The 23,868-nt window shown below is 35.0% G+C and overlaps 2 protein-coding genes and 1 long non-coding RNA gene across 13 annotated transcripts in view; 1 reads left to right on the top strand and 2 right to left on the bottom strand.

Annotated features, from left to right (window-relative positions):
* On the top strand, nucleotides 1,445-9,333 carry LOC18587714. 11 transcript variants are annotated; one of them, XR_001929516.1, is made up of 9 exons: nucleotides 1,448-2,553; nucleotides 3,180-3,344; nucleotides 4,085-4,176; nucleotides 4,804-4,857; nucleotides 5,192-5,318; nucleotides 6,103-6,367; nucleotides 6,444-6,534; nucleotides 8,151-8,218; nucleotides 8,728-9,333. It is a non-coding gene; the product is annotated as an uncharacterized LOC18587714 (long non-coding RNA). The 11 variants fall into 11 exon arrangements; XR_001929513.1 differs by having other exon boundaries at nucleotides 1,450-3,344; nucleotides 6,103-6,182; nucleotides 6,275-6,367; XR_001929509.1 differs by having other exon boundaries at nucleotides 1,445-3,344; nucleotides 4,647-4,857.
* LOC18587715 (transcription initiation factor TFIID subunit 5) lies at nucleotides 9,243-14,620 on the bottom strand. Its single transcript, XM_018127712.1, has 19 exons — nucleotides 14,395-14,620; nucleotides 13,836-13,917; nucleotides 13,686-13,764; nucleotides 13,458-13,555; nucleotides 13,307-13,363; nucleotides 13,116-13,203; nucleotides 12,924-13,033; nucleotides 12,610-12,717; nucleotides 12,291-12,442; nucleotides 11,653-11,763; nucleotides 11,496-11,565; nucleotides 11,347-11,386; nucleotides 11,001-11,165; nucleotides 10,798-10,874; nucleotides 10,546-10,662; nucleotides 10,021-10,286; nucleotides 9,819-9,914; nucleotides 9,650-9,722; nucleotides 9,243-9,540 (listed from the first exon to the last, which is right to left on the bottom strand). The coding sequence occupies exons 1-19, from the start codon at nucleotides 14,556-14,558 to the stop codon at nucleotides 9,487-9,489; spliced, it is 2,007 nt and encodes a 668-aa protein (XP_017983201.1). The 5' UTR covers nucleotides 14,559-14,620; the 3' UTR covers nucleotides 9,243-9,486.
* Nucleotides 16,054-23,868, bottom strand: part of LOC18587716 (protein IWS1 homolog) — a 9,612-nt gene continuing 1,797 nt past the window's right edge. The window contains exons 2-14 of the mRNA XM_007011672.2: nucleotides 22,858-23,061; nucleotides 22,578-22,759; nucleotides 21,791-21,917; nucleotides 21,510-21,704; nucleotides 21,111-21,158; nucleotides 20,036-20,953; nucleotides 19,790-19,897; nucleotides 18,541-18,614; nucleotides 17,795-17,846; nucleotides 17,574-17,660; nucleotides 17,452-17,495; nucleotides 17,058-17,129; nucleotides 16,054-16,979 (exon numbers count right to left, since the gene is read on the bottom strand). Coding sequence (XP_007011734.2) covers nucleotides 16,409-16,979; nucleotides 17,058-17,129; nucleotides 17,452-17,495; nucleotides 17,574-17,660; nucleotides 17,795-17,846; nucleotides 18,541-18,614; nucleotides 19,790-19,897; nucleotides 20,036-20,953; nucleotides 21,111-21,158; nucleotides 21,510-21,704; nucleotides 21,791-21,917; nucleotides 22,578-22,759; nucleotides 22,858-23,061 — 2,682 coding nt within the window. The 3' untranslated portion in view covers nucleotides 16,054-16,408. The remainder of the gene's footprint in view (nucleotides 16,980-17,057; nucleotides 17,130-17,451; nucleotides 17,496-17,573; nucleotides 17,661-17,794; nucleotides 17,847-18,540; nucleotides 18,615-19,789; nucleotides 19,898-20,035; nucleotides 20,954-21,110; nucleotides 21,159-21,509; nucleotides 21,705-21,790; nucleotides 21,918-22,577; nucleotides 22,760-22,857; nucleotides 23,062-23,868) is intronic.

The raw sequence follows: 23,868 nt of genomic DNA on the forward strand, positions 1-23,868 counted from the left end.
TAGTTTTGGGGTTTATTTGTGTATTATGTCATTAGGTTTCAATCTTTTTTTTCTTTTTTTGTGAATATTTGATTTAATAATACATATTTAAAAAATGAAATTAGAATATTTTATTTGATTCAAATATCCTTTCTTTAATATTTTTTTTTCTTAAAATCATCTAAAATTTAGTTATATATTCATAAAAATATCATCAACTTAATTTTTAGGTAATTCAATCATTTGAGTATCTTTATGATTCATCATTTCCGTCAATTCGTCACTGTCACAATCGCTTATTCATGCATTCTATTTAATTAAAAAAAAAATCAAAAGATATGTAATAGTTTCTTGAGAGATTTTGATCGGTATGAAAGTTGAAATTTAAGTGAAAAATTTCAAATATTGAGAAAGGAAATTAAGATTATGAATTTTTTATTTAGAATTTCAGCAGTTAATTGATCATAATTGGATTATTTCCTGCATTACTGATTTATTCATCAAGATCAATTGATATTTACATGGAAATTTTTTAATCTTTAGATATTAACAAAAAAAAAGTCATTAATTATATCATATTGACATATTCCATTAAATCAAACCTCCATATTTATTCAGTAAGATCAATTTCAATTGAAATTAATTAATTTATTAACATGCTATACTTTTAATTTAAATAAAAATTTATGAACTTGACTATTTTTTATTTTTTAAATGTAATAACAAATTAACAATATCGCTTTTTTATCAGATTAATGATAAAATTTAAAATATTATTTTATAATTTTATTAAGATTTTAAAAAATGTACCGATGTATTAAATAATAATCCGATGGAGATTAAAATCTCATCTTCTTTGGAAGAGTGTCCTGATTCATAGAAATTGGGCGTGGAAACCCTAATTAATGAAAGCATCGTGTACTTCCTAGAGCCGCTCAAAGAAAGGGAGAGCAAATCAGAGAGTGTCACGTCACCAATGGTACGATAAGACAGTTATACCCTCGAAAGGCAATCAATCTGATTGGTCCATACTGGCGGTTGTACTAACATCAGCCCAAAACTGGCAGTAGGGAGTAACTGGTAAACCCCATACACTAAACTTGTCTCCCCAGATGACGCAGTCCAATCAGCCCAATTCCCAAGAAGACGCCAGGGCAAAAGACCACAAGCGGACAAAGGTGTCCGGGTCCCACATCCACCACGATCCGACGGTCAGGAATGGTTTCCGTCGACGGCCAGAAATGAATCAGAGGTCACTGGACCCCCATGAAAGCGACATGTAAACTCGAACAATCCCAAGCGACCAATAAGTGTTGAACACACACGCACACATACACTCTCTCTTCGCTTTCTCGAAAAAGCTTCGTGCACTCTTTGTCTTCCCCCCCAAAAAAAAAAAGAAAAGGGAAAAAAAAACCAATGTAAATTATGGGAGTATTTTTATTGTTAGAATAATAAAAAAAAAGGGGCATAAGGCGAAAATTGAAGTGAAGTGACTCTCTTTTTCAGTACTTTTGAAGTAATTCTGTCTATATATATGCAGTGGGAGGAAGGGTTGTTGAGTGTTTGCCCCTATCTTCAGTGTTCCAACTTTCTCTGTCTCTTTGTCATTTAAGATTTTACTGTTATTGTATGTTTGATTTTGAGTTCGAGTTTTGTGTTTGATGTGTGTCTCTTCAACGAAACTGTTGGATTTGTAGTTCTGTGAAAGAAAAAAGAAGGGTGTGAAGGACAGTTGGGTACGTGTTACCGACACCTGTACGTTCTGCATGAGAGAGAGAGAGAGAGCGAGAGAGAGAGAGAGACATGGAAAGAGAAAGAGAAGTGAATAAGACTAGTGGATGATGATGAAGGGAGAAGATAGAGAGAAGGGTTTCTTCTTGTTCTTGTTTTCGTTTTCGTTTTCGTTTTCGTTTTGGGGGCATTTCTATGATATTTCTTCCTTAAGATTCATACTGGGTTTGGACTTGGTTTTAGTTTGGTATGAATAAAAACCCTAAAATCGTTTTTGAAGTTCTCCATTCCTTACTGAAAACGGCATGGATCGTGGATTTTAGGGTCTTACTTTTGGTACCTTTTCCGTAAATGGGTGTTACTGTGTTCTCAGATCTGACTCATTCCTTTTATTTTTTCTTTCTTTTGGGTCTATGTGTAACTGTTGTTTCTTCGTTTTGGTAAATTTTTGTGTGGTTGGTCTGTTTCCTTGTATGGGAATACGCTTTACCCTTTCATTCTTTACTCTTCTTCTTCTTCTTTCTCCTTCATCATCTTCTTTGTTCTTCTATTCTCTCATTCTTGGGACATAGAAATTGACAGAAGAGAGTGAGCACACAGAGGCACTTGTATAAGTCTATACTTTTGCTTTTGCGTGCTCACTTCTCTTTCTGTCAGCTTCCAGTGCCGGAATTTGATCATCCTTTGTTGGTCACCTCTTGGCGAGTTTTGTTCCATTCTCACTCTCTTCTCGTTTCTCCCCTTACTTCCTTACTTTCCCTTCTCTCTCTCTCATTCTTGACTCTGGGAGTAGTTTGAACGCGACGGCAGTGAAGATACTCTATTCGAAGAGGAATATGGGTGTGCCTACTGATGATCTTTTCTGTGTCTTTTCTTTATTTCCCTACAGAGCTTGCTCTCAATATGAGTAATTTATGCCTTTAAATCTATTTATTTATATACAATTAATATCTCCAAAGCGTGGCTTTTTATGTTATTTACTGTTGGGGTACGCCTGATTACTGTGCGGATTTAGCGTCAAAACTATGAATAAACATGGGACCATTTACGATATACATAGCCTACTTAGTAGCTAGTTAGTATGGTCCTCACTCAACAGACCCCTTCCCTTTCTCTTTTTTCTTCAGTGATTTGCTTCTTGTTTAGTACTATCTCCTTCATGTTTTTCCCTTTTTTATTCCTTCGCATGCAATCATATATTCACTCAGAGAAATTTTTGTCCTGATTGGAGTTTGCTCTCACCTAAATCTACCAGAATCAGGCTGTTTTACTACTCTCAGCTTGCAAATTAGTATAACCCTATCCTTGTAACAATAACGGTTGCTTGTTTTACTGCCTGCTGATGGATGCTCTCCAAGTTGTGTTTTTTTGTGCAAATTTAGTCAAAATTGATTCATTTCCCAGATTTCCAACTTCTGATTTGACAGTGTATTTGCCTGTTCTTCCCTTGTGATTTGATGATTTAGTGAGTTCAGCTGACAAAAAGAGCATCGGGGACTAGGATTTAGGGCGTGTGATGATGAGTTTTCATCAGCGATTTCCCGCATCTGTTTTCTCTCCTGCTTTTTTTGATGTTCCTTTTGCAGGTAGGCAGGCATTTGAGTTTTGTAACTCTCTGGATGGAAGTTTTGGTATTAACTCTTTCATCTGTCTTGTTTATGCATACTGTGTTCAAGTCTTTATTATTTCTCGTACCTCCTTTAGCTTTTAGTTCTATATCAGATTGCATTAAGGTAAAGAGTTGCATGCAATCAACAATTTTCGAACTATAAGATTATGGTTTCTTTTGGGAAATGAAAACATTCCACTTACCTGGTGCATGTGTTTGCATTTTTGTTGATTTTGAAACTAAAGTAATACTTGGTTCTGCCTTGTTTGAATGATTGCTTCCTTTGTATGTTAGAATGTATCTCAAGGTTGGGAGTCCTGGCAAAAACTAGTAGTTTGCCTCGTAGGATGCCTCTGTTATTTATGCCTAATTATATTCTATATCTGATACCGGATTTACTTGTCAACTGATATCAGAAAAAAGGTGAATTGCATTTCCCATGTGGTTAAGTTGATCATTTCATGCAACTGATTGGTATTTGACATCTTACCTTGATTTCAAGGTAAGTGTTGTTTTCTCAATAGTTCTAATGGAGATAGTAATTATTCTTTTTTTTTTAATAGTTTAATTGACTCTTGTTGGTGCTAGACAGATATGTTGTCCTTGATTACACATGCAATATTATACATTCATTAAGGATGCTATGTAATTATTTGATTTAAACAGCATGAAATTGATGAAATTGTATTCTCTATTCTTCTTCTTTGTATTTTTTTGTTAAATTCTGATGAGATATGTTGACTACTTTGTGTTTACCTGCAGATAAAGGTAAAGCCTTTTATCCATTCAACAGTTTTTGAATGGTATAGTAATCTGGTGCATCGATGTTTTGAATCAATCGATCCGATTCTCAGGTTTCAAATCCTTCCCTGACAATGTCGAAAAGAGGAGGATAAGCTCTTTACAAATATGTGACAGTGAAGGCTTTTTAATTATAGTGTTTGTCTTCATCTAGGAAAAATATAACAGATATATAGCCAGTTGTATTTAATTGATTGATGAAAGCAAAAGGTTTTGGTCCATACAAGATCATGTAGGCATCAGCATAATCTGTTAGTAATATTTGTTTAACTATTTTTTTGTCTTTATAAAAAATTTATAAAAAAAAAGAAGAAGAAAGATTGGTTTATTTCAATGTAGCTCTCTGAAGCTCGAATTCTTTCGATAAAACAGCCTTGGATGGTTCATATATTATTTGACAGATTTGGTTAGTTCATACATAACTGGCTAAATCAAGAGAATATGTTTCCAGGCCTTATGCACATGTTTCAGAAGATATTATACGCTGGTCATATCCTAATTGTAATTTATAAATAAATTGCAGGAGATCGTAGAACGGTGATATGTTTAAACTTAATTCTGATTCGAAGGTTTTTAGTTAATATATTAATTGATTATAGTATATTGTGCTTGAATTAAATGGAATGCAGTCGTACATGATCAATTGTATCAATTTAACCATATGCGGTTACTTTTTGCAGGGTTTGTATACCATTGGCAAAGCCTTGCCCATGTAATCCACCTCCTAAGCTAGTGTAATTATTTTTCTCTTTAATAATCCCTTTTTATCTACTCCCTAGAAATTATGATATGATTTGCCAATTTTCTTTCTCTTTTCTTTCAGCCTTTCTGTTATTCATTCGTAATATTTCCTTTTGTTCTCAAGAAAAAGGATAATTGATGATAGCTGAAGCCTTGAATTTTTTCCCAACTATATCTGTTTGCGTTACCAAACGCCCGATTGTTGAAATTTTCTGCATTTATTTTGTTTTACTACACTTCATTTGCTCCAACCATCATTTTACTAGCCAATACCATTCAGTTCTATTCTTCATTGTTGTTTTAATAATATTTTCTTTGGTAGTGCAGCTCCTTTGGATGAATTATCTGCCCTCCTTTAGTCGTTTGATCAAAGTATAGTTTGGTGCTACGGGATATCATACACCAATGGTACCATCATGACCTCCTCAAATTTGGTTCAAGGGCTTCAAAACAAGTAAGAAAACCATTGAAAAGCAATTTTTTATGCATTCATAATTTTTTAGGGGTAGGGAGGGCAATGAAATTGGTTTTGATGTGGCCCTCCTCTCTAACAATGCTATACATTCTTGCTGGATTAAAGATTTCCTAGTTATAATGGTGCCAAAAGCATGGGAGAGTTTTTCTATGTAATTGACAATTTGTTCTAATTAAGATTAATTATTTAAGAGTTTGAGTGATTGAATTCTTGAACTAGGATGAAGGGGTGCAACTATGTTACCGTAGTCAAGGCTTAGAATTTATTCTTCTAAGTGGCATAGAGAGTAATGTTAATTAATACATGAAGTATAGATAGTGGTTTTGGATTATATGTGTGTCGGTCTGTATGTGTTTGTGCGTATGAAGTTCGAGAGGGAGAAGAAGGAGGTAAACTTTAATATTTCTGAAAAATGTTGACAACCATTTACCCGAGCCTTTATTGATTTCTCTATGATAAACAAGGATACCAATTTACTCATTTCCCTATGAATAACCAAGCTAGATGTATGGGCTACTTTATTTGAGTGGTTTTCTTTGCTTTTGCAGCTTTTATGCTTAGTGCAATGAAAGTTATTTTGTATTTTTTCACCCTCCAATTATAAAAACCCACAAATGACAATGGGACTTTATATTTGGTCAAAATTGTGGGATCCTCAATGTCAGCTTATCTGCATATCCAGCTAGACCAGCTTTAATTCTTACAAAACCATGCAACTTTTGTCTTCGTCCTTACCGGAATCCATTTTGGGGCAATATGGCAGTGTGAATGCAGCTCTTTTTGGATGTACTGAAACAGCTGGTGTAAAATGAATTGATGATCTGTTGGCAATATCAATGATAGGTGCTATTCTTTCTGTTGTGTACGTGGACAGCATTAAAAATGGGCAGCTTCCCCCCTTTAGTGTTTTAAGAGAGCTCTTTACATTTTGACAGTGATGCATCAAATTGATTTTGTTGCATGAAAAGGGAGACATTGCACTTATTGATACATTCTCCTGCAATTTTCAATCATGAAAATTCAAATTGGTAAGAGTTATTCAAACTTTTGAACTCTCTTAAAGAGATTAATCACATGAATCTATGATTAATTCATTGGACGCAGGATGTTGCCGCTCAGGAGTGTGAAAGATGGAAGTGTATATGTGGAGCTATAATTCGAGTTTTGGACCATCTTCTTGTGACTTAATCTGAAGGTACAAAAATTTAATAGGTGACTATGTCCTGAAGTATTCCCTATTTGCATTTGTTTATATAATTTACTGGTACCTCCCGTATGATGAAGTCAAACACCCTGGAGTGGATGTAGCCGAGTTTAGGCAAATTTCTTATTAGACATTGATTGATGCCAATTATGGAAATAGGGAAAAGCACAGAGGAAAGCTACTGTGAAAAATTAACAAGTTATGGTCTGGAGATCAGAGGCCTTTAACTATTAGGTTGTGTGGTTCTTATTTACTTAAACCTTAACCAAGGGAACAAAAGTTTTGGCTGGGATGGATGGCCTATATCGGTCCTATTCCTCACAATGTTTCTCATGTTTACAATAGTTGAAACTTAATAATGTATGAAGATGTGAACAAATCCATTATTGTCCATGAAGGTACGCAATGTTTGCATGCTGTATGGCCTGAATTCTTGCAAATGAATTGCTACACTTTAATTAAAATATTTGTACCACTTTCTTCTTCTTTTCTTTTTGGCAATTAAAGATGGGTATATATGTATATAATATAACTTTGGTGGAGTACATTCTAAATCTTTTGGATAAGATACTTATTAGCATATATCAATTTGAATCTTGTCTAGAATAGGATTATAATATTATGAGAGTCTGAAACTATTTCTTTACTTACCTTGCAAGTACTTGATCCCTCTTTGGCTCTTCTAAAGTACCTTTTTTGGGCAATCACTTCAGCTAATATCAATTTAATATCATGCTTGTTTTCGACGGTAAACTACATTTAAATAGTGATTGGCCTCTAAATGTAGGTTTCGTAAGGAATTAGAAGGTTTAGGAGAATGGAGAAAAAGGGAAAGGGGATCCTCCTCTAAGGCTGCATATGTAGAGATGTTGAGCTTCTAGTTTCTTCATTATATAACTAGTGCATTTTCTAGAAAATCATTTTACAGGAGAAAATTTTGATAGCTTTATCATGAACTTGACATTCATTAAGAACTGCAAAGAACTCAAGGATTATAAAGTCCCTACTCTTCCTGTATGGGCAAATTAACATTAACCATATGCGATTGCTTGATATTCAAGGACAAGGCACCGCTTAATTAGAAATGTTTTCTTTTTATGAGCAAAAGTAATGGAGACTTGTACACCTGTTGGGTTCCTTTTGTTTCAAAAAATTTGTCTGTCTGATTATCCAAATCTGTATTGGAATTCTTCTTTATCCAAATCAAGGACATTAGCTAATACATATTCTCATATAGGGGTTGCCTATTGTTTTCTCACATCTAGGCCACTTTATCATGGCTGGAATTTGGAAGCATCAGACATACCTTCTGGTATTTATAACCGATGTCTAGAAAATGTCTGGACAATTGCATGTGCTTCATGCATGTTACCTGTATACGTACAGTGCTAAAGATTAATGTAGTGGCAGCATACATTTGAAGATGGAATGAAGAAAAAGAAATTAAACTACAAATTTTGTGGGGTTTTCCTCGGAATCTACTTAGTTACTGCGAGTGAAATTTAGGCTTCCTCAAGTTGTTGGAATGAAAATATTGTGCAAATGTTGTGATTTATTTTACAGTGGATAATTCGACTGTTTATATAGTATTTTCGTTTCTGTTGCAGGAATCAAACTTTATGAAGGCAGAAAGAACATTTGACAACGCTACTAGTCAAGCACAAGACTTGAGAAGGTATTAGGTAGTTATAAACTTTCAGTTTTAACTCCCGTAAGATATATCCAAGATGAAGCATCGAAAAAGAAGAATCGGAGATGATTGGTCTCTATTAGATCAAAGTGCTGTTGTTGACTCTATCGAATTCAAAAGGCAATTGTTCCAAAAGAATTTGCCTGTTTGCTTTTGCTGCAAAAAGTTGTAATAATCATCAGATCAGTCATGTTAGGATGATGAATGGAAGTTCTTTTTAGATGCATTGGTACAATTTTACCCAACAGCGTAAATCAAATGCCCAGAAATGAGAAATTGTGTTCTCTTTTTCTTAAAGAACATGATTTGTGCAATTTCTATAATCTTTACTTATCGGATGTTAGCTTTAGTGAAGGAATAGATATTAGGGAAGTGAACTCAGTCTGCCTAGGGGTATGTGTAAACCATATTATAGCATAGAAATCGGTTCGACCTGTAGCCAAGGTGACCTTGTACACTTTGATTCAATCTGAGACAAATGCTGATGTTTGCAGGATTGTCTGAAACCCCATGGCAGGCGCACGCGTTCGTAGTTGGGTGGGGCCGTGAAGCTAAGAAGCCATTGATTGCAGGATTAATTGAAGGTTATATCTATTACAGTTGAATCTGGATGTTACTTGGTGTGACCTCACATTAGCTCGAGTGGTGGAAAAAGGTTGTTGCCCATGAATCCAGCTGTGTTGTTCTTCAATGTCTTGTAAGAGAATAAGATGCAAAGGAATGTGTGGATAGCAAAAAACACATGGTTGTACGACTTGTGGGACTATTGCACAAAGAAAGACTAAAATTGCTATCTCGATCATGTCTTCCTCAAGGCGAGGCACGGCAATCAGACTAAAATTGCTATCTCGATCATGTCTTCCTCAAGGCAAGGCACGGCAATCTGTTGGCATTGAGATATTCTGCCTTCCAGTTTATGGTGAAAATGATTTGTTAAGGGTAGAAATTTTCTAGCTTTGAACATTCTGCTCTTTTAACCCTTTTTCCTGTAATCGATATCAGGGATGGATTTATGACTGAATAATCAATATTCAGAAGAGCTGGTGCACCTTGACAACTAATAAGGGTTTACAAATAGCAAATAACTACCCATTCTTTCATATTCAAGTACAATATTACATGGTATCAAAGAGTTAGGAAACGCTAATTCACCAATACTTTAACAGATGCAAGAGGCTTGCTAGTCAACATCTTCTACAGTGTGAAGTAGGTTGACCTCCATAGCTGTGTAATGTTACTCTTACATGGACGATTTACTGGTTCTTAGAGAGCGCCCCAGCTGCAAACAGCAGATTCCTTCTGGAAAACTGCCCCCAACATGATGAAGTTCAATTAGTATATGATTCGACTACCTTAGTAGAAAATGAGATAAGTTGCATAGAAGGTGGAAATAGATAAGCATATGAAGGGGATTACCCGCAAACTATAAACTGGAGTAAGCTTGGTTGGCAAGGTTTTCAACGATCTTAGTCTGTTTGGATTTCCACTCCTGTTGATTCAAGGCCATATTTACGACATAGAATATATAAAAGTTACCAGATGAGACTCTATCAAACAAGCAAATTGCTCCACTTGTGAAACTTACTTTTCTTCATTCTTTGGGACCTTTGTGCTTGTTGTTACATCCCACAATTTTACAGTGCAATCAGCAGATCCAGATGCCAGAAGTGAACCTTCACAACTGAATGTCCAGCAACAAGAACGTTAAGAAACTGAAAGGTACAAAAACTTGCTTTACAAGGGAATTTCAAGACATAATTTTAAAATTTAGGAGAAAGGTTTTCCACCTGAAAGCAAGCGTCCACACACACGAGCTGTGACCCATCAAAGGTGTAACGCAGCGTCCACTAGACAGGTCCCACATCATGATTGTGCCATCTTCATCACCAGATGCCATATATCGACCGTCAGGTGACATTGCTAATGACAAAATCATACTCCTATGACCAATGAAAATCCGAACACATTCTCCACTTTGCACATCCCACAATCTAACTGTTTTGTCACTAGAGCCAGTGGCAATATAGTTGCAGTTGGCATGCCATTGCACACACTGAAATATGATGGTTGAAATAATTGTGATCGGTTTGAAATATGATACAGGATCAAATAAGAGCAAGGGATTTTCTTTTAAAAACAATTAGAAAGCTCTGAAAAGTATGTACTTTATTCCCATAGGGAAAAAGGGTACCCTGCTAGAAATCAAATGATGCAACTTCCATTTGTGGTCTTGGACCTACTAGAAAGATTGACTACCTAGTTGATAATAAAATTTACAATAGCATATGAGAGAAAGAGATAAGACTACTTACATCGACATCAGACAAGTGCCCTGCCATTATCCTCATAGGTTGTATTTTATCCATCGACCAAATCCTTGCTGTTCGATCATGCGAAGCACTGGCAAAATAGTGTCCTACAGGACTAAACTGCAGCAGGAGACAAGGCACATCAAATTGTATGAGAGGCACAAAGATAAAGAGATCTCAATCCAAGGAAGGAAAGGTGGGAAAAACTTTAGAAATGGTAGATATTATCAAACATCCGTGGAAGATCAGTCATACCTGAACATCCCATACAGGATAATTATGACCCTTGTAGCAAACAAGATTTGCATTTAGTTCTGTGCTCCACAGGCGAACTGCAACAGATCAGTGTTTTTAAGGTTGCAAGAAGTTTGGATGCAGAATATTAAAATAAAAGGAAAAGGAAGAAACAGAGATAAGCAGGAAGAATCCCAATGAGAATGCAATAGAGTATAATATACTTGTTGTATCTGCAGAAGAGGAAAGAATAAAATCCCCAAGAGGACTAAAGTTGGCTGAATAAACTGGTCCTGAGTGACCCTGCAACAATGTATAGGATCTTTTCACACCATTTGGTCCCACAACATGTTTACTTGAAGTAGAATCATTTTCACCCTGCAAAATAGCTGACACCAGCACTATTTTGTAACAATATCTGTATGGACTTTAGAATACCTCAGTCAAACAGAATCATAAATGGGCATATTAGAATTGAAGCTGAAAAGATTTCCTAATATAGTTTGGCTACAACTTCAAGAGACACTGAAGCCGTCAAGGGGGAGGCAAATAAAAATATTTTTGACTTACAACTGCCAGCTTGCTGGCCTAGCTTTGCCATATCCCAAATCTGTGATAAACAAATCAAATTAGCAACCAATATGTTTCCCGACAAAAAAAAAAAAGGCAACCAATAAAGCAACAATTATATATAGGCAAGCTATGACGTAAGATACCACCTTCAATGACGAGTCTGAGAATCCACCAGCAACCAAAGACCCATCATGCGAAATTGATGAACAGTTCAAACTAAGACAGGTTAAATAAGATATAATAAGTTGCTGAAGACATTAAATATCAAGATGGCCATTAAATCACCCAAGTCATGGACATTACCCGTTATGTGTGTTGAGAAAAGTGTAAAAGCTGACAGATGGCAATGCAACACTACTCAACTGTACACGGTTTCTTAAGTCCTCAAGAATTGACTGTTCTACCTCTGTTGGCCTGAAGCAATCATTAAAATGTCAATTTAAGGAAATAACATGCAGCACATGCACAGGCACAGATATTCATCCAAAGTCCCCTTCTGCATGACAGATTATTTCACAAACATTAGTTGGTAGGAACAGGAACAAATAATACATATCAGACAAATACAGAGATTTTACCTGTTACCATGTTAAGAGTAAAATGGTTGTTGCAAGAATAACTAAGAGATTTCTCGAAGCAAAAATTACATCAAAATCTATACAAAGCATACCTAACTTTTGTTCACATCCATATACTTTTTTCCATTAAGAACTTGTCATAACAAGCATGCTAATACAAAAAAGGGTGACGCCCAAGCACTTTCTCCGCTCACACAAGCTTTTCTTTCTTTTCTTTGTTTTTTTGTTATTTTTACGAAGAGCGTAGAAAAGAACATTGCCAATTCTGTGATTATTTAAGTTCAGTAAAAGTTTAGCACACTACATTAAGTATCAATCCAACATCTGACGAAGATAATCAAAAGAGGGAATCACTGAAAATACATTACTGGCAAAGGGAGCTCTGGTTTTACTCGGGGTGCAGTGGAGGTGGTGTTAGCCTCAGGGCGAGCACTTTTTGCTGTTGCACTAGCAGCTTTGTCCTTTTTCAACTTTTTAGTTGAAGCACCTTGCTTTCCACCTTCAACTGATCTTTTCTGAACAAGAAACAGATAGGGCAAAATTAAAGAACAAAGAACTGAAATTTGAGTGCATCAAATAGTAAACTTGATAATCACTTACAAATTTACACAAGTAAAATATATACATTCAAATGCTGAAAGGAAAATAGGTAATTGTTACAAGTATTTAAGCAAATACATACCTTAGTCTCATCTACATCCCCCTCTTTGTTCTCCCCTTCTGTCTTTTCAGAATCTGAAAGCAAACCTCCTGCTTTCTCCAAGCGTTCTTCTAAGGAGTCTTCAAGCAACTATGACAAGTATACGAGCCTCAAAATTAAAGAACAATTAGCAATAAGTGAACAAGAATGCCCACTTATATGTCTGTGGAGTGGTATCACACAAATAAGATTTCAGCATAGTGCAGATGGCAGTAGAAATCCTTTATACTATATGTGCTAAATTCCATAGAAAATTCATTTAGAAAGATTATCATATGAACAATTTAGTGACTCACCCCCCAATGTATTTCTTTCTGATTTATCTGATTAGCTGCATCCTGGCAGCTTCCAATAAGTGTTACAACCTCTGCATCATCAGAAATTGAAGTGGGCTGTCCAGGAGAAACTGCAAGGAAACAAGAAAACCATAAGCAGACAGTAAATCCCTTTTTGCGTTTGTGTTATCCACAATATGAGCTATGCATCACCTTGGAAGTTGATGTGTTCATTAATAACCCCAAGCATAGCAGTGGACTGTGTTTTATGCAAATACTGCAGCAGAAGGTCGTAGGAATACTGCCAAAATGATTAACAACCAGTTCAGCAGTTCATAAGGAAGTGAATAGAGTTATGTCTAATCTTATTAGCAGTTATCAAAGAAAGAATGGACTGGTATTACCTGACATATCTTGATGTTAACTTTATTCTGCCTAAGAGAACGAGCAAATTCCATCTCCTGGTTAAGGAAACAACAGCTGATAATGAGAACATCAAAGGGAAGCACTTCTCGTATTTAAGCTAAATAAGCAAATATTAGGATGTTAATTAACCTCCAAATGAGACTGAGTGAGAACTCCTTCCAGCTTTTGAAGGTCACGTGAGTGCATCAGTTCATGGTCTTCACGAAAGGCATTAAAAAATGTTCTAGCTGTAAATTAAAGCAAAGATAGTTGAGAGATGAACTTATCAAAGCTGTTACCTAAATAGCACACTTCAGGAGGTCAACAAAAGAATAGGATACAAGAGAAACAGAAAGTCTAGTAAGTTTTAAAATATACCCTCTTGCAGATGTCCTTTTGCCACCAGATCCATGAATGAATGTATAAAGACAGGATAAAGCACACGAAGCAACTCATGCTGCATATATTCAACGACTAAGTCATGTCACCAATGTTAAAACCCATGCAACAAATATCAAAACTGATTACCTTATATAAATCTAGTGAACTATAAGTCCAAGACCTCAGTTTGCTATATCCATCCTGGTAGCGTACCACATCATCCTCCGATCTGGAAACAAGCACATTTGTAAGGAAAAGAAAAGCTACCTACAACAAACGTCGAAACACAACCACAAAAGCAAACATCCACATCCTTCGTCCACAGAATTTCTCTAATTAGCATTCTTTACCACAGGGTTGGAACAGACATTCATGGTCACAGGAAATTTGACTAATTTTCGTCCGACATTCAATTTAGGTCATCACATTGGGACCTTCCTTAGAGTTAAAGTCTGCATTTTGAAAAGATTATCTAACTCAACCTCTTTCCAAAAGAATTCTCTTAAGGGCTAAACAAAAAGAGAAGGGGGGAAGGGGGGATTTAACATCATTAAACCAATTGTATCCACATTTCAATCCTTTCTACAGCTTAAATTGAAGTAAAAACCAAAGAGTATGAATTCCAAAAGTATGGACCAAATGAAATGATAGAAAAACAAGAAAAACTGTTGGAATTTAGAGGAGCTATGATTTGCATTAAACTTACTGGGAGAAGTGGTGAATGAACTTAGCGAGTTCGGGGTCGTTGTGGAAATCGATGGGAGCGGAATCCTTGCTCTGAAGATCCTCCAACAATTGCTCCGCTTCCTTGAATCCTTTCTTCTTCAGATAAGCTGCCACGAAGCTATTCACTGCCTGCATATTATCCATTCTCTCCTCTCTATAAGCTAACACAGTAACACCCCTCCACTCTCCTCTACTCCCCTCTTCCTTTTCGCCATGAACTAGGGGTTTTATAGATGGGTACATGGGCCGGTTCGGATTTATCACTTTCCTTGGATCTATTTTACTTAAAACGGCCTCGGGTTTTTCATAGGCCTGACAAACGCGAATCCATTTCGACTTTAGGCGCAAAACATTTGCTTTATTTTATTATGACAGAATAGATAAAAATAAAATAAAATAATTATTATTTAATTTAGTATGATAAAAAAATAAAATAAAAATAATTATTATGATTTATAATAGTGTTTGATTGATAACAATAATTAAAAAAAAAGATAAAAACACATTTATTGTTTATATATTTATTTTTTTATTAAATTTTTTAAATATTAATAATTTAAAATTTAATTAAAATATTAATAATTAATAATTTAAATATTAATATTTAATTTAATTTAAGTATTATTATGATTAATTTTTATTTTATTTTATTTTTTAAAATATTAATAATTGATAATTTAAATATTAATATTTTATTTATAATTTAATTATTAATATTTTATTTAATTTAAATANTTTTATTAATAAATGATAATTTAAATATTAATATTTTATTTTATAATTTAAATATTATTATTTAATTAAATTAATTATTTAATTAATTATTTATTTATTTTTAAATATTATTAATTAGTAATTTTTTAAATATTAATAATTGATTATTTAATTATTAATATTATTTATATAATTTAAATGTTATTATGCTTATTTATTTTTAATTTATTTTGTTTTTAAATAAGAATAATTTATAATTTATTTTATTAATATTGATTATTTAAATTATTAATATTTTATTTATAATTTAATATTAATATTTTATTAAAAATTAGAATCAGGAGAGAGAGAAAGAGAGAGAGAAATAATATTTTATACATATATAGTTGTAATTTTTTAAATTTGTAAAAAATATTTTTATCTTTATAATTTTTGAATTTATTCATCAATTATAGAATAACTGATACGAGAAAAGATAATATTAACTATTCTTTAGTTTTAGAAAATTTTGAAAAATAATTACCTTTATTAAATGACTATTTCTTGATCTATTTCTCAACAAAAAAATACCAAAACTCCTTAAGAATAAAGAAAGAATGGTTAAACCATTCCCCCAACCAAACATGCTGATATTTCCGTTTTGAGACTGATTTAAACTCATTTTGATTGTTTTGTTCTTTGTTTTGAAACTGACTTAAAACTCGATTTTCAGAGTTTAAAATGGCACGCATTTTAACTAAAATCTCAACCTGTGACGGTTAATTTAACTAACACATATCAAGCAACAACTCCATCATGGGCCTGTATTCCATCTTGACCATTCACCTTCCGTGCACGAATCAAAGGCGAAGAAACCTCCTTTGATTTCTTAAGCAAGGCCCCTGCTGCTCATGCATTAGATTATAAGCAAGAAGAAAGATGCACATGGAAACTAAAATATACACGACGGGATTGAACAGGAGATAAGCCACCACTGCTGCGACAAAGTTTGTAAATCTATTACATTATCTATAGACGCAACTCTTCTTAGTTAGGGCAAAAAGGCTAACCCAATGTAATCCTACTGCTGCACCTTAAATAACGGGAAAAGGCCTAAAAGCACTATAGACTACAGTAACTGTTGAATATTTGCTAGCCATAAACCTAACAACTACCAAATGCATGGCTAGATGGGAACGCAGCACCTGTGAACATCTAAGAAGGCTGCAACAAATATTAAAGATTATGCCAAGCTCCACATTTTGCACAAAGGACAATGCAGGTTGAGGTGACTTTGTAGCTCATCTTCGCCGCTGCTTTTTTCCAGACTTGGAGTCGCTTCCCTGTGCCTTGGACGAACTTGGCACTTTACGCTTTGCACTTTCCAACACCTTAGCTGAATCGGTTGAGTTCTCCTTCAGGCTCTCACTTTCCTTCACCTTTGATGAACCAGATTTTGACTTCCCAGTACCATTAGCATTATTAGATTTGCCACCGCTTTTCAGAGGCTTACCCTTAGAACTGGAGGAAATCTTGGGGGTTTCTTGCTTGGACTTGGTTGCCTTTGAAGAGTCCGGCTTTGACTTGGTTGAAGCTTTTGGTGTAACACCGCCATCATCCTTGGATTTGGTAGACTTGGGTGTGTCACCACTGTCCTCTTTCTTGGATTTGTTTCCTAATTTTAAAACAAGGTCACCTGATTTACTAAAGCTTTTGGGGGTTTGATCCTTGGCTTTGGCATTGTCATTCTCTGGTTTACTGACACTCTTGGAGCCATCTTTGGATTTGCCATCCACTTTACTCTCTTCCTTCATTTTGCGACCAGATTTTGCGGCAGCACCCTTTGGTTTTCCAGAAGAAGCTCCTCCAACCCTGGCCATCCAAGTTTGAGATTTTTAAAAAACAAAGAAACAATCAAAGCAAATGTTTTATTTGTAAGAATTTAATAACCTTTTTGTTGAATCATCCATCTTAATTTTCTTGGTTGGCTGATCAGATGATTTCGCTTTCTTCTTTTGAGGCCTGGTAATGGAAATCAAAACAAGGAAAAAAATGATAAGCCCATACAAGGATATTGGACAAATAACGACCAGAGAGCCAAGGAAACCAACAAGCAAATGCAAAGCTATTCCCTATAAAATAATCCCAAAACTTAAAAGTAACATCTTAAGATTCACATAAAATTAGCATTGATAAAGAATGGAAGATCTATCAACCTAAACTGCAGAAAACAACCAAGCAGAGTTTCATAATGCAAGGCCAAACTACACAAAGACACCATCTAGAACCAAGATTGTGATAATCAAAAATTTAAAATTCACGAATCACAATAGGAATCACTTACATTTCAGATGAACCATCAGGACTTGGATGATCAGCTGCTTCTTCCTGTTTCAATAAAGTTTTAGCAACCTAGAACATGAATCATATAAAAGCTAGTTAAGTGCAAATTAGACAACTGCCCACCTCATCTGACCCAGACTCATCTTCAATGAACTCCCACTTTTCTCTTTTAAGATTTAAAATTTCTTGATCACCATCATTATAGAGCACCTATAGACAAATGAAGAAGAAGAAAAAATGATTTAATACATTCTGGCATAAACATTTAGATGGAAAAACCTCTGGTAACATACGCAGGAAAAAAAAAACATAAAAGAAAACATGTATCTTATTTGAGGTGTCACCTTGTGCTTCTTTTTAACCGAATCAAATGAATGAATAATTCCTTCATAGAATCTGAAAAAAGAAATTGAACCATAATTCCAGTGTCACGTAAAGAAATATCCTACATATGTGCATTTACATAATTAGGTTCCTTGACCAAAGTCAGTCAAGGCAAAGGCACAATGTATCCAAACAATACAAATATGATTTGATGAAGAATGATGGAAGTGAATAAACCCTCCAGATAAAAGCTCCAGACAGCAAGTCACAAATCAGGAATCATATAACACATGAGACAGCCTTTTAGAATAACTAAGTAATTTACTCTTTTCTAGTACAAGTTATTTACTCTTTCTAGCATGTATCTCTCAGCAGAAATTCAAGGAGATGAGATGCCATTTTGCCAGCATGGAAAATATTTTTTAGTTTCATCCCATTCATAAGAAAGAAAAGATAAAAAAAGATATGTTTGGATAGAGTAAGAAAAAAGTTTTAATTCTTTGACTCACAATTTGAGACAAGCTATTATGCAACATGAAGAGAGGGAGAGAGAGAGGGAAATCCACATATAAAAATTATATAAGCAAGGAAATTGGAACTGGGTAGGGGATAAACATTCACACATTAAGATACATGCCCACACATGCATACAAATATAAGAGAAAAGATAAAAATGAATAAACTTTGATGGTTTAATTTCTGAGTATCACCTTCTATAACAATTGTACAAAATAAAATGAGAATATAGAGAAATATTTATACTTACGCACGGTCTTTGGGCCACCAGACCTTCACCTTTGAGCCCACCAGGTTCTCATCATATTCTATAGAACCAGATGCCTGACAAAGAATCAATATGAAAAAGTCAGGCAGGTGTCTTCAGAAGAAGCATCTAGAATATCATTGCTTCAACTATGTTAAAATTGCAGCTTGTATAGACAGAGCCAAATAAAAGGTTTACGATACTTTATACAGAATATTTGAGCTTATATACTCCAATATCTTTCCATATCACAAGATAAAAGGCAATTAGCTATGATCTCCAGAAACAACAAAAGAAAATAAAAAAAATTAGCACCCACGAGTGCAATAGAGATGCAGTAAAGCATTGGTTTGTTACTAAATTTAAGGAGGAAGTAATGACAGCATTGCAGGATTACTGTTTTAAGAAAAACAAAAAAATTGAACCTTGTGGAAATATCAAAGCAATATCAAATGCCTCTTGAAAGATAAATGACCTCAAAGCTGGTTAAAGGTGGCATTGTTGATAGATAGGCATCAATTTTGACAAGGGGAAAAAGATACATGAGAAACGAAGAAAAAAGTAAAGAGGTGCTTAAAAAGTAAGGAGGAAGGCAAGTAATATGAAATAAAGCGATGAAAAAAAGAATAGAAAAATTAGCTAAAATAAAATTCTTCCATGAAAGCCAAAGGTACAATGCAGTTATTTCTAAATTACAGAATCCTGAAACCTGAAACTGTGTTTTAATCATCTGGCTGAGGATATTACAGCTCATGTCAGTTCTTTAAATAATGTAACTGCTAATCCTTTTCATGTTGATTTGTGTCATAGTTGGGGATTAGTTGATCCAGGTAGGTGATCAGTTTATGTTGGTTTGGCATTTGCCTTCTTTAAACTTTCTGAAGCAGGAGTTACTGCTTCTTTTGGAGGTTGAATTTCAATTATCCAAAAAAATAAAAGGTACCATGCAGTAAAACAGCATCAATATGGAACAAAGCCAACATGAGGATTAAGAAGACAGCAAGAAAAGATGAATGGCCTGTGAATAGCTAAAACATCACCAAAGGTGTGAGAGTAGAAAACCTATTAAGAGTTCAAACCAATAAGGACCATCATAAAGAAAGGCAAGCTATGATGCCCACTTTATTTAAAACCCAACCTACCAAACACTAGAATACACCACCATTAAGATATTATCTTGATCGATGCAAAAAGATACATAAAAGTAAAAGACAAATGCAATCTCAACACTCTTGTCCCTAGAGATACTTACTTTGTCTTTACTTGGAGTATGCTTTCTCTTGGAATTTGTCTTAGGGGTCTCCTCCATGAGAGAATCATCTTTGTTAGGCTTGACTGACTTTTGAGAAGCAACCTTTTCCTGGATAAATAATAAGAAAACAATGATTCCCTTGATTGAGGGATCTAGAACAGATATATAAAAAAATAATAAAGCTTGAAATAAATAACACATCAACAGAATATCTAAATTACAACTTAAAAGCCAAAAACTAAGCACCTCATCATCATTCTTGGTTGAAGTTTTGGTTCCATCCTTCTCGGAAACAAGTTTCCTCCGAGCTCGCCTTTTCTTATCCTCCAGTTGCTTTAAAGACGATCCATCTGCATTACTGTTAGCATCTACCTTCTTTGACAACTGCTTCAGTGATTTTGCCTCTGAATCACTTGCGGTGCCACTTTCTGTCTTAGTTTCATCTACATCAGCTGGAGCATTATCCTCATTGGAAACCACAGTAGAAACCTTTTTCCCTGAACGTTTGTTTGTTTTTGCTTCTGAATCACTTGTCCCTTCAGATGCCTTCTTAGAGACATCATCAACAGAAGGTGTGGTCTCCTTGTTCAAGCTCTCTTTCTTTTTTGGCTGTGCAGCCTTTTTGGAATGACTCTCATCAGGTATAGTCCCACTTGGTGTTGGGGAGGCAACATCAGTTGATTCATTCTCAGCTGCTTTTGGTGAGGAAGGCTGAACACTTGTCTCTCTCTTATTTTCTGAGGATACAGCCCCATCAACAGATGGATCATCATGATGTGAACCAGCGTCATCCTTGACTTCATTTTTATGGTCTGTTAAAGTTTCGGGTTCCTTCTCATCAACATGAGAGCTGTCAGAAGGTTCTGTTGATTTCAAGTCAGATTTACTCCCTTTTTCCTGTGTACTTTGCTCTGACTTGGAATCTGAATTGACAACTTTCTCAGCTTCCAATCTATCAGGTTCAGCAACACTTGATATATCAGCATTTTTGGACTTATCAGCAAGATGGTCAACCTCTTGCTTCTTTAAGGAGTTCGAATCAGCCAATGAGTCATCTTCAGCAGTTTGCACAATGCCATTGCTAACAACTGACTTGGGAGATTTGTCATTTGCAACATCAACTTGTTCAGTTGAACCTGCTTCTTTAGGTGTCTCTTTATCCTCCTGGTACACATTCGAGGATTTATAAATGACTAATTTCAAGCATTATCTAACACCAAAAATTGAATAAAATAGGAAAAAAGGAAGCACTTGAATCCACACACACACACACACAGATAGAACATTGACAATTGACAAAAATATATGAAACAAAACGTGCCTGGGCTGCCTCATCCAAAGGTGCTTCTGCTGGTTTGCTCTCACCATCCTACAGCAAATTAAACCACAAAAGAAAAATACAGGACATTAAATCTGCTCTATGTTCACCAAAGAAGGCATAAAACATATCAGGAAGATGTCAGCATAAGGCAAAAACTTGCCCCGGTTTGACGGAAATCTTGAATAAAACAATTGAAAAAAGAAAACAACCAAAAAGACTAACAAAGTATCATACACATTGAAATAAAACTGCAAGCCTTCAATAATCAAGTAGCACATAATCTATCTGCAACTGATGCAGAGTGGAAATGCATACAGAACCACTGCACAAAATGACTAATAATTGCCCTCAAACAAAAAGGATTGATGAAATTATGTTCAGATACAAAGAGATAATTACCACATGTTTATCAGTGGCAGCATCATTCTGCTCCACAGCAACAGGTGTCGCTTGGCATATAGAAGAAACTACACTACTATAATCATCAAAAGAAATGCCTAAGTTCTCCACAGCTTGAGTTAGGTAAGGTTTCAGCTTTGATGCACAGCTTTCAAGCACTCTCTCTGCCAACCTCCGAGCAACAGGAAGAACTTCCTGAGAAGAAATAGAAGCCGTGGGTGAATTAAACAAGAATGTAGAAGAAAGGTAAAAGGTAGTAAGTTACTCGTATGATTACAGACCTCATTATCCTTCTTTACACAAGCTAAGACTGGGGAGAGCAGCTCCGTAGAGATGTCTTCGCTTTCTTCCAATACAAGGGTCATAATAGTCACCATAGATGTAAAGACAGCCTCTGCATGATAATCCCTGAAAAACAAACAAAATGTTTCATTAGGAAAATAATCATATAGAATGCAAACCACTTTTTTTCTTTTTGAAAATAGTAATCTACTCTAATACAGAAGGATGACAACAAAGTTTTGAATTGGGAAAAAGCCTCTATTAAACATAAAAATCAAACAGACAAAACCATTATGAAGAGAAAGGAAAGACAAAAAGTCCCAGGAGAATATTTCTCAAAAGAGCACTTAAACTTTGTTTTGATTAGCTGGAACAGAAAACTTCAAAATCAAATTTGAAAATTACTGGAATTCCCACTGTCTACCAAATCTAACATAGGCACTAAGACCTTTAAGTTCCAAAAACTCATGAGGGATCATAATCACTATTTTCAATCACCTAATAGCAGTCTGTCAATTTAAACCCAAATTTAAAAATTCACAGCAATCAAAGCCATCCCTTAATATATGAAAATAGTTATGCTATAGCATGGATTCATGGCACGAGAGAGACCAAGACAAAGAACTGAAAGAACATTTTTCTAACGCAATGATTATGTTGCAAAAATTTAAACACTTACTAAATCAGACAGATTTCATAAGGTATGAAAAAATAGCTGAAGATTTACGTTGATGAACATATGTCAACAAGAGAATGTAACTCTCCAATCAAAAAGTTATTTTGTACCTTATTGCCTTAAGGAAATGCTGGAACATCTCAATGATAAGAGCATCGCATTCAAGATCCAACATCACCACACATGATCTTACTTTCGCGACAGTTTCAAGAATTGAGGTCCTCTTAATGAATGAGCGGCTGGATTTGTCAGATAGATTTTCAAACGATGACACAATCAGTTGAAAGACCTCCTGCATGAACATTAATAAGAATCAATACTTCAAATGCAGAAAATGATTTTAAAATCATCAAATCTGCAAAAGTATCCAAAACAATGAATTCAAAGTACCTTCATTTGGTCATCTTCATAAGGAGCATCTGGTGCAGTTATCCTTGTTATCTCACTGACGCAAGAAGCAACTGCAACTTTCACATCATCATCAGGATGTCTAAAAAGCTGCTCTGCAACCAATGCTTTGAGTGATGGAGAGAGTGCATTTTGCATTGATTGGCTAGGTGACTGTTCCACCCTTATAAGACAATTCTCAACTTGCTACATTTAAAGGGGATAGAAAAGAGTAAACGATCATCATCAATGTAGAAGTATCCATTAAAAAACACTCGCATGAGGCACAACACAAGGGATACTAAAGTACTTAAGTTTTCAGACAATCAATTGATCGTGTATTGCCATTGTACAATCAGACAATTAGCAAATTCAACATTTTCTATACATCAATAAAGCTCAATGAGAAGAACGGGGTTAAAACAAAGCACAGACAAATGCAAGGCACAGTTGGCGGTGAACAGAAGTTGCCAAATAGGGAGATAAAAATGGAAAATACTTGAAGTTCATTATAGTTCAAATTGACAAGAAGCCAAAGACAAACATAAAGGAATCTAACACCCCTATCATCGCTAATTTGCTATACAACTAAGACATCAGCAAGCACCCATCTCTGAAATCACACTGCAATTCCCTAAATTTCCATATTCCTAAAGAGTCATTCTACGACGGAATTGATAGACAATATTCTTGCAGCCACGTATAAAAAAACAAATTGTAAAACCCTAATAAGTACCAAATCCTAACCAAAATAAAGTTACTAATCTCAATTACCTAACAACAATATAAGAGATAGCTTAAAAGGGACATAAATTCCAACCTAACAATCTACCACAGGATGATAAACAGTGCCGACCACCACTTTTTCACACATCCTCTTCAAAGTTTCTTGCTTGGCAACGTGAATACAAATAACCTTGCCTAAACAGGGGACAGCACCAGATTTATCGTTATCACAATTCCAGAGTCTGCTTCCAGGCATTATCATTTATAATAGAGTCGGGGAGGCGGGGG

Source organism: Theobroma cacao, chromosome 9 (genome assembly GCF_000208745.1).
Source record: "Theobroma cacao cultivar B97-61/B2 chromosome 9, Criollo_cocoa_genome_V2, whole genome shotgun sequence".
NCBI lineage: Eukaryota > Viridiplantae > Streptophyta > Magnoliopsida > Malvales > Malvaceae > Theobroma > Theobroma cacao.

Excerpts from the sequence above, each read along its gene's own strand:
- LOC18587715 (XM_018127712.1), bottom strand. The coding sequence starts at position 14,558 with ATGGATAATATGCAGGCAGTGAATAGCTTCGTGGCAGCTTATCTGAAG. Across the intron at positions 12,718-12,923 it reads AGAAAGAAATACATTGGGGG|TTGCTTGAAGACTCCTTAGA; the intron begins GTGAGTCACTAA and ends TACTTGTCATAG. Across the intron at positions 11,566-11,652 it reads TTTCTCAACACACATAACGG|TTTGAACTGTTCATCAATTT; the intron begins GTAATGTCCATG and ends AACCTGTCTTAG.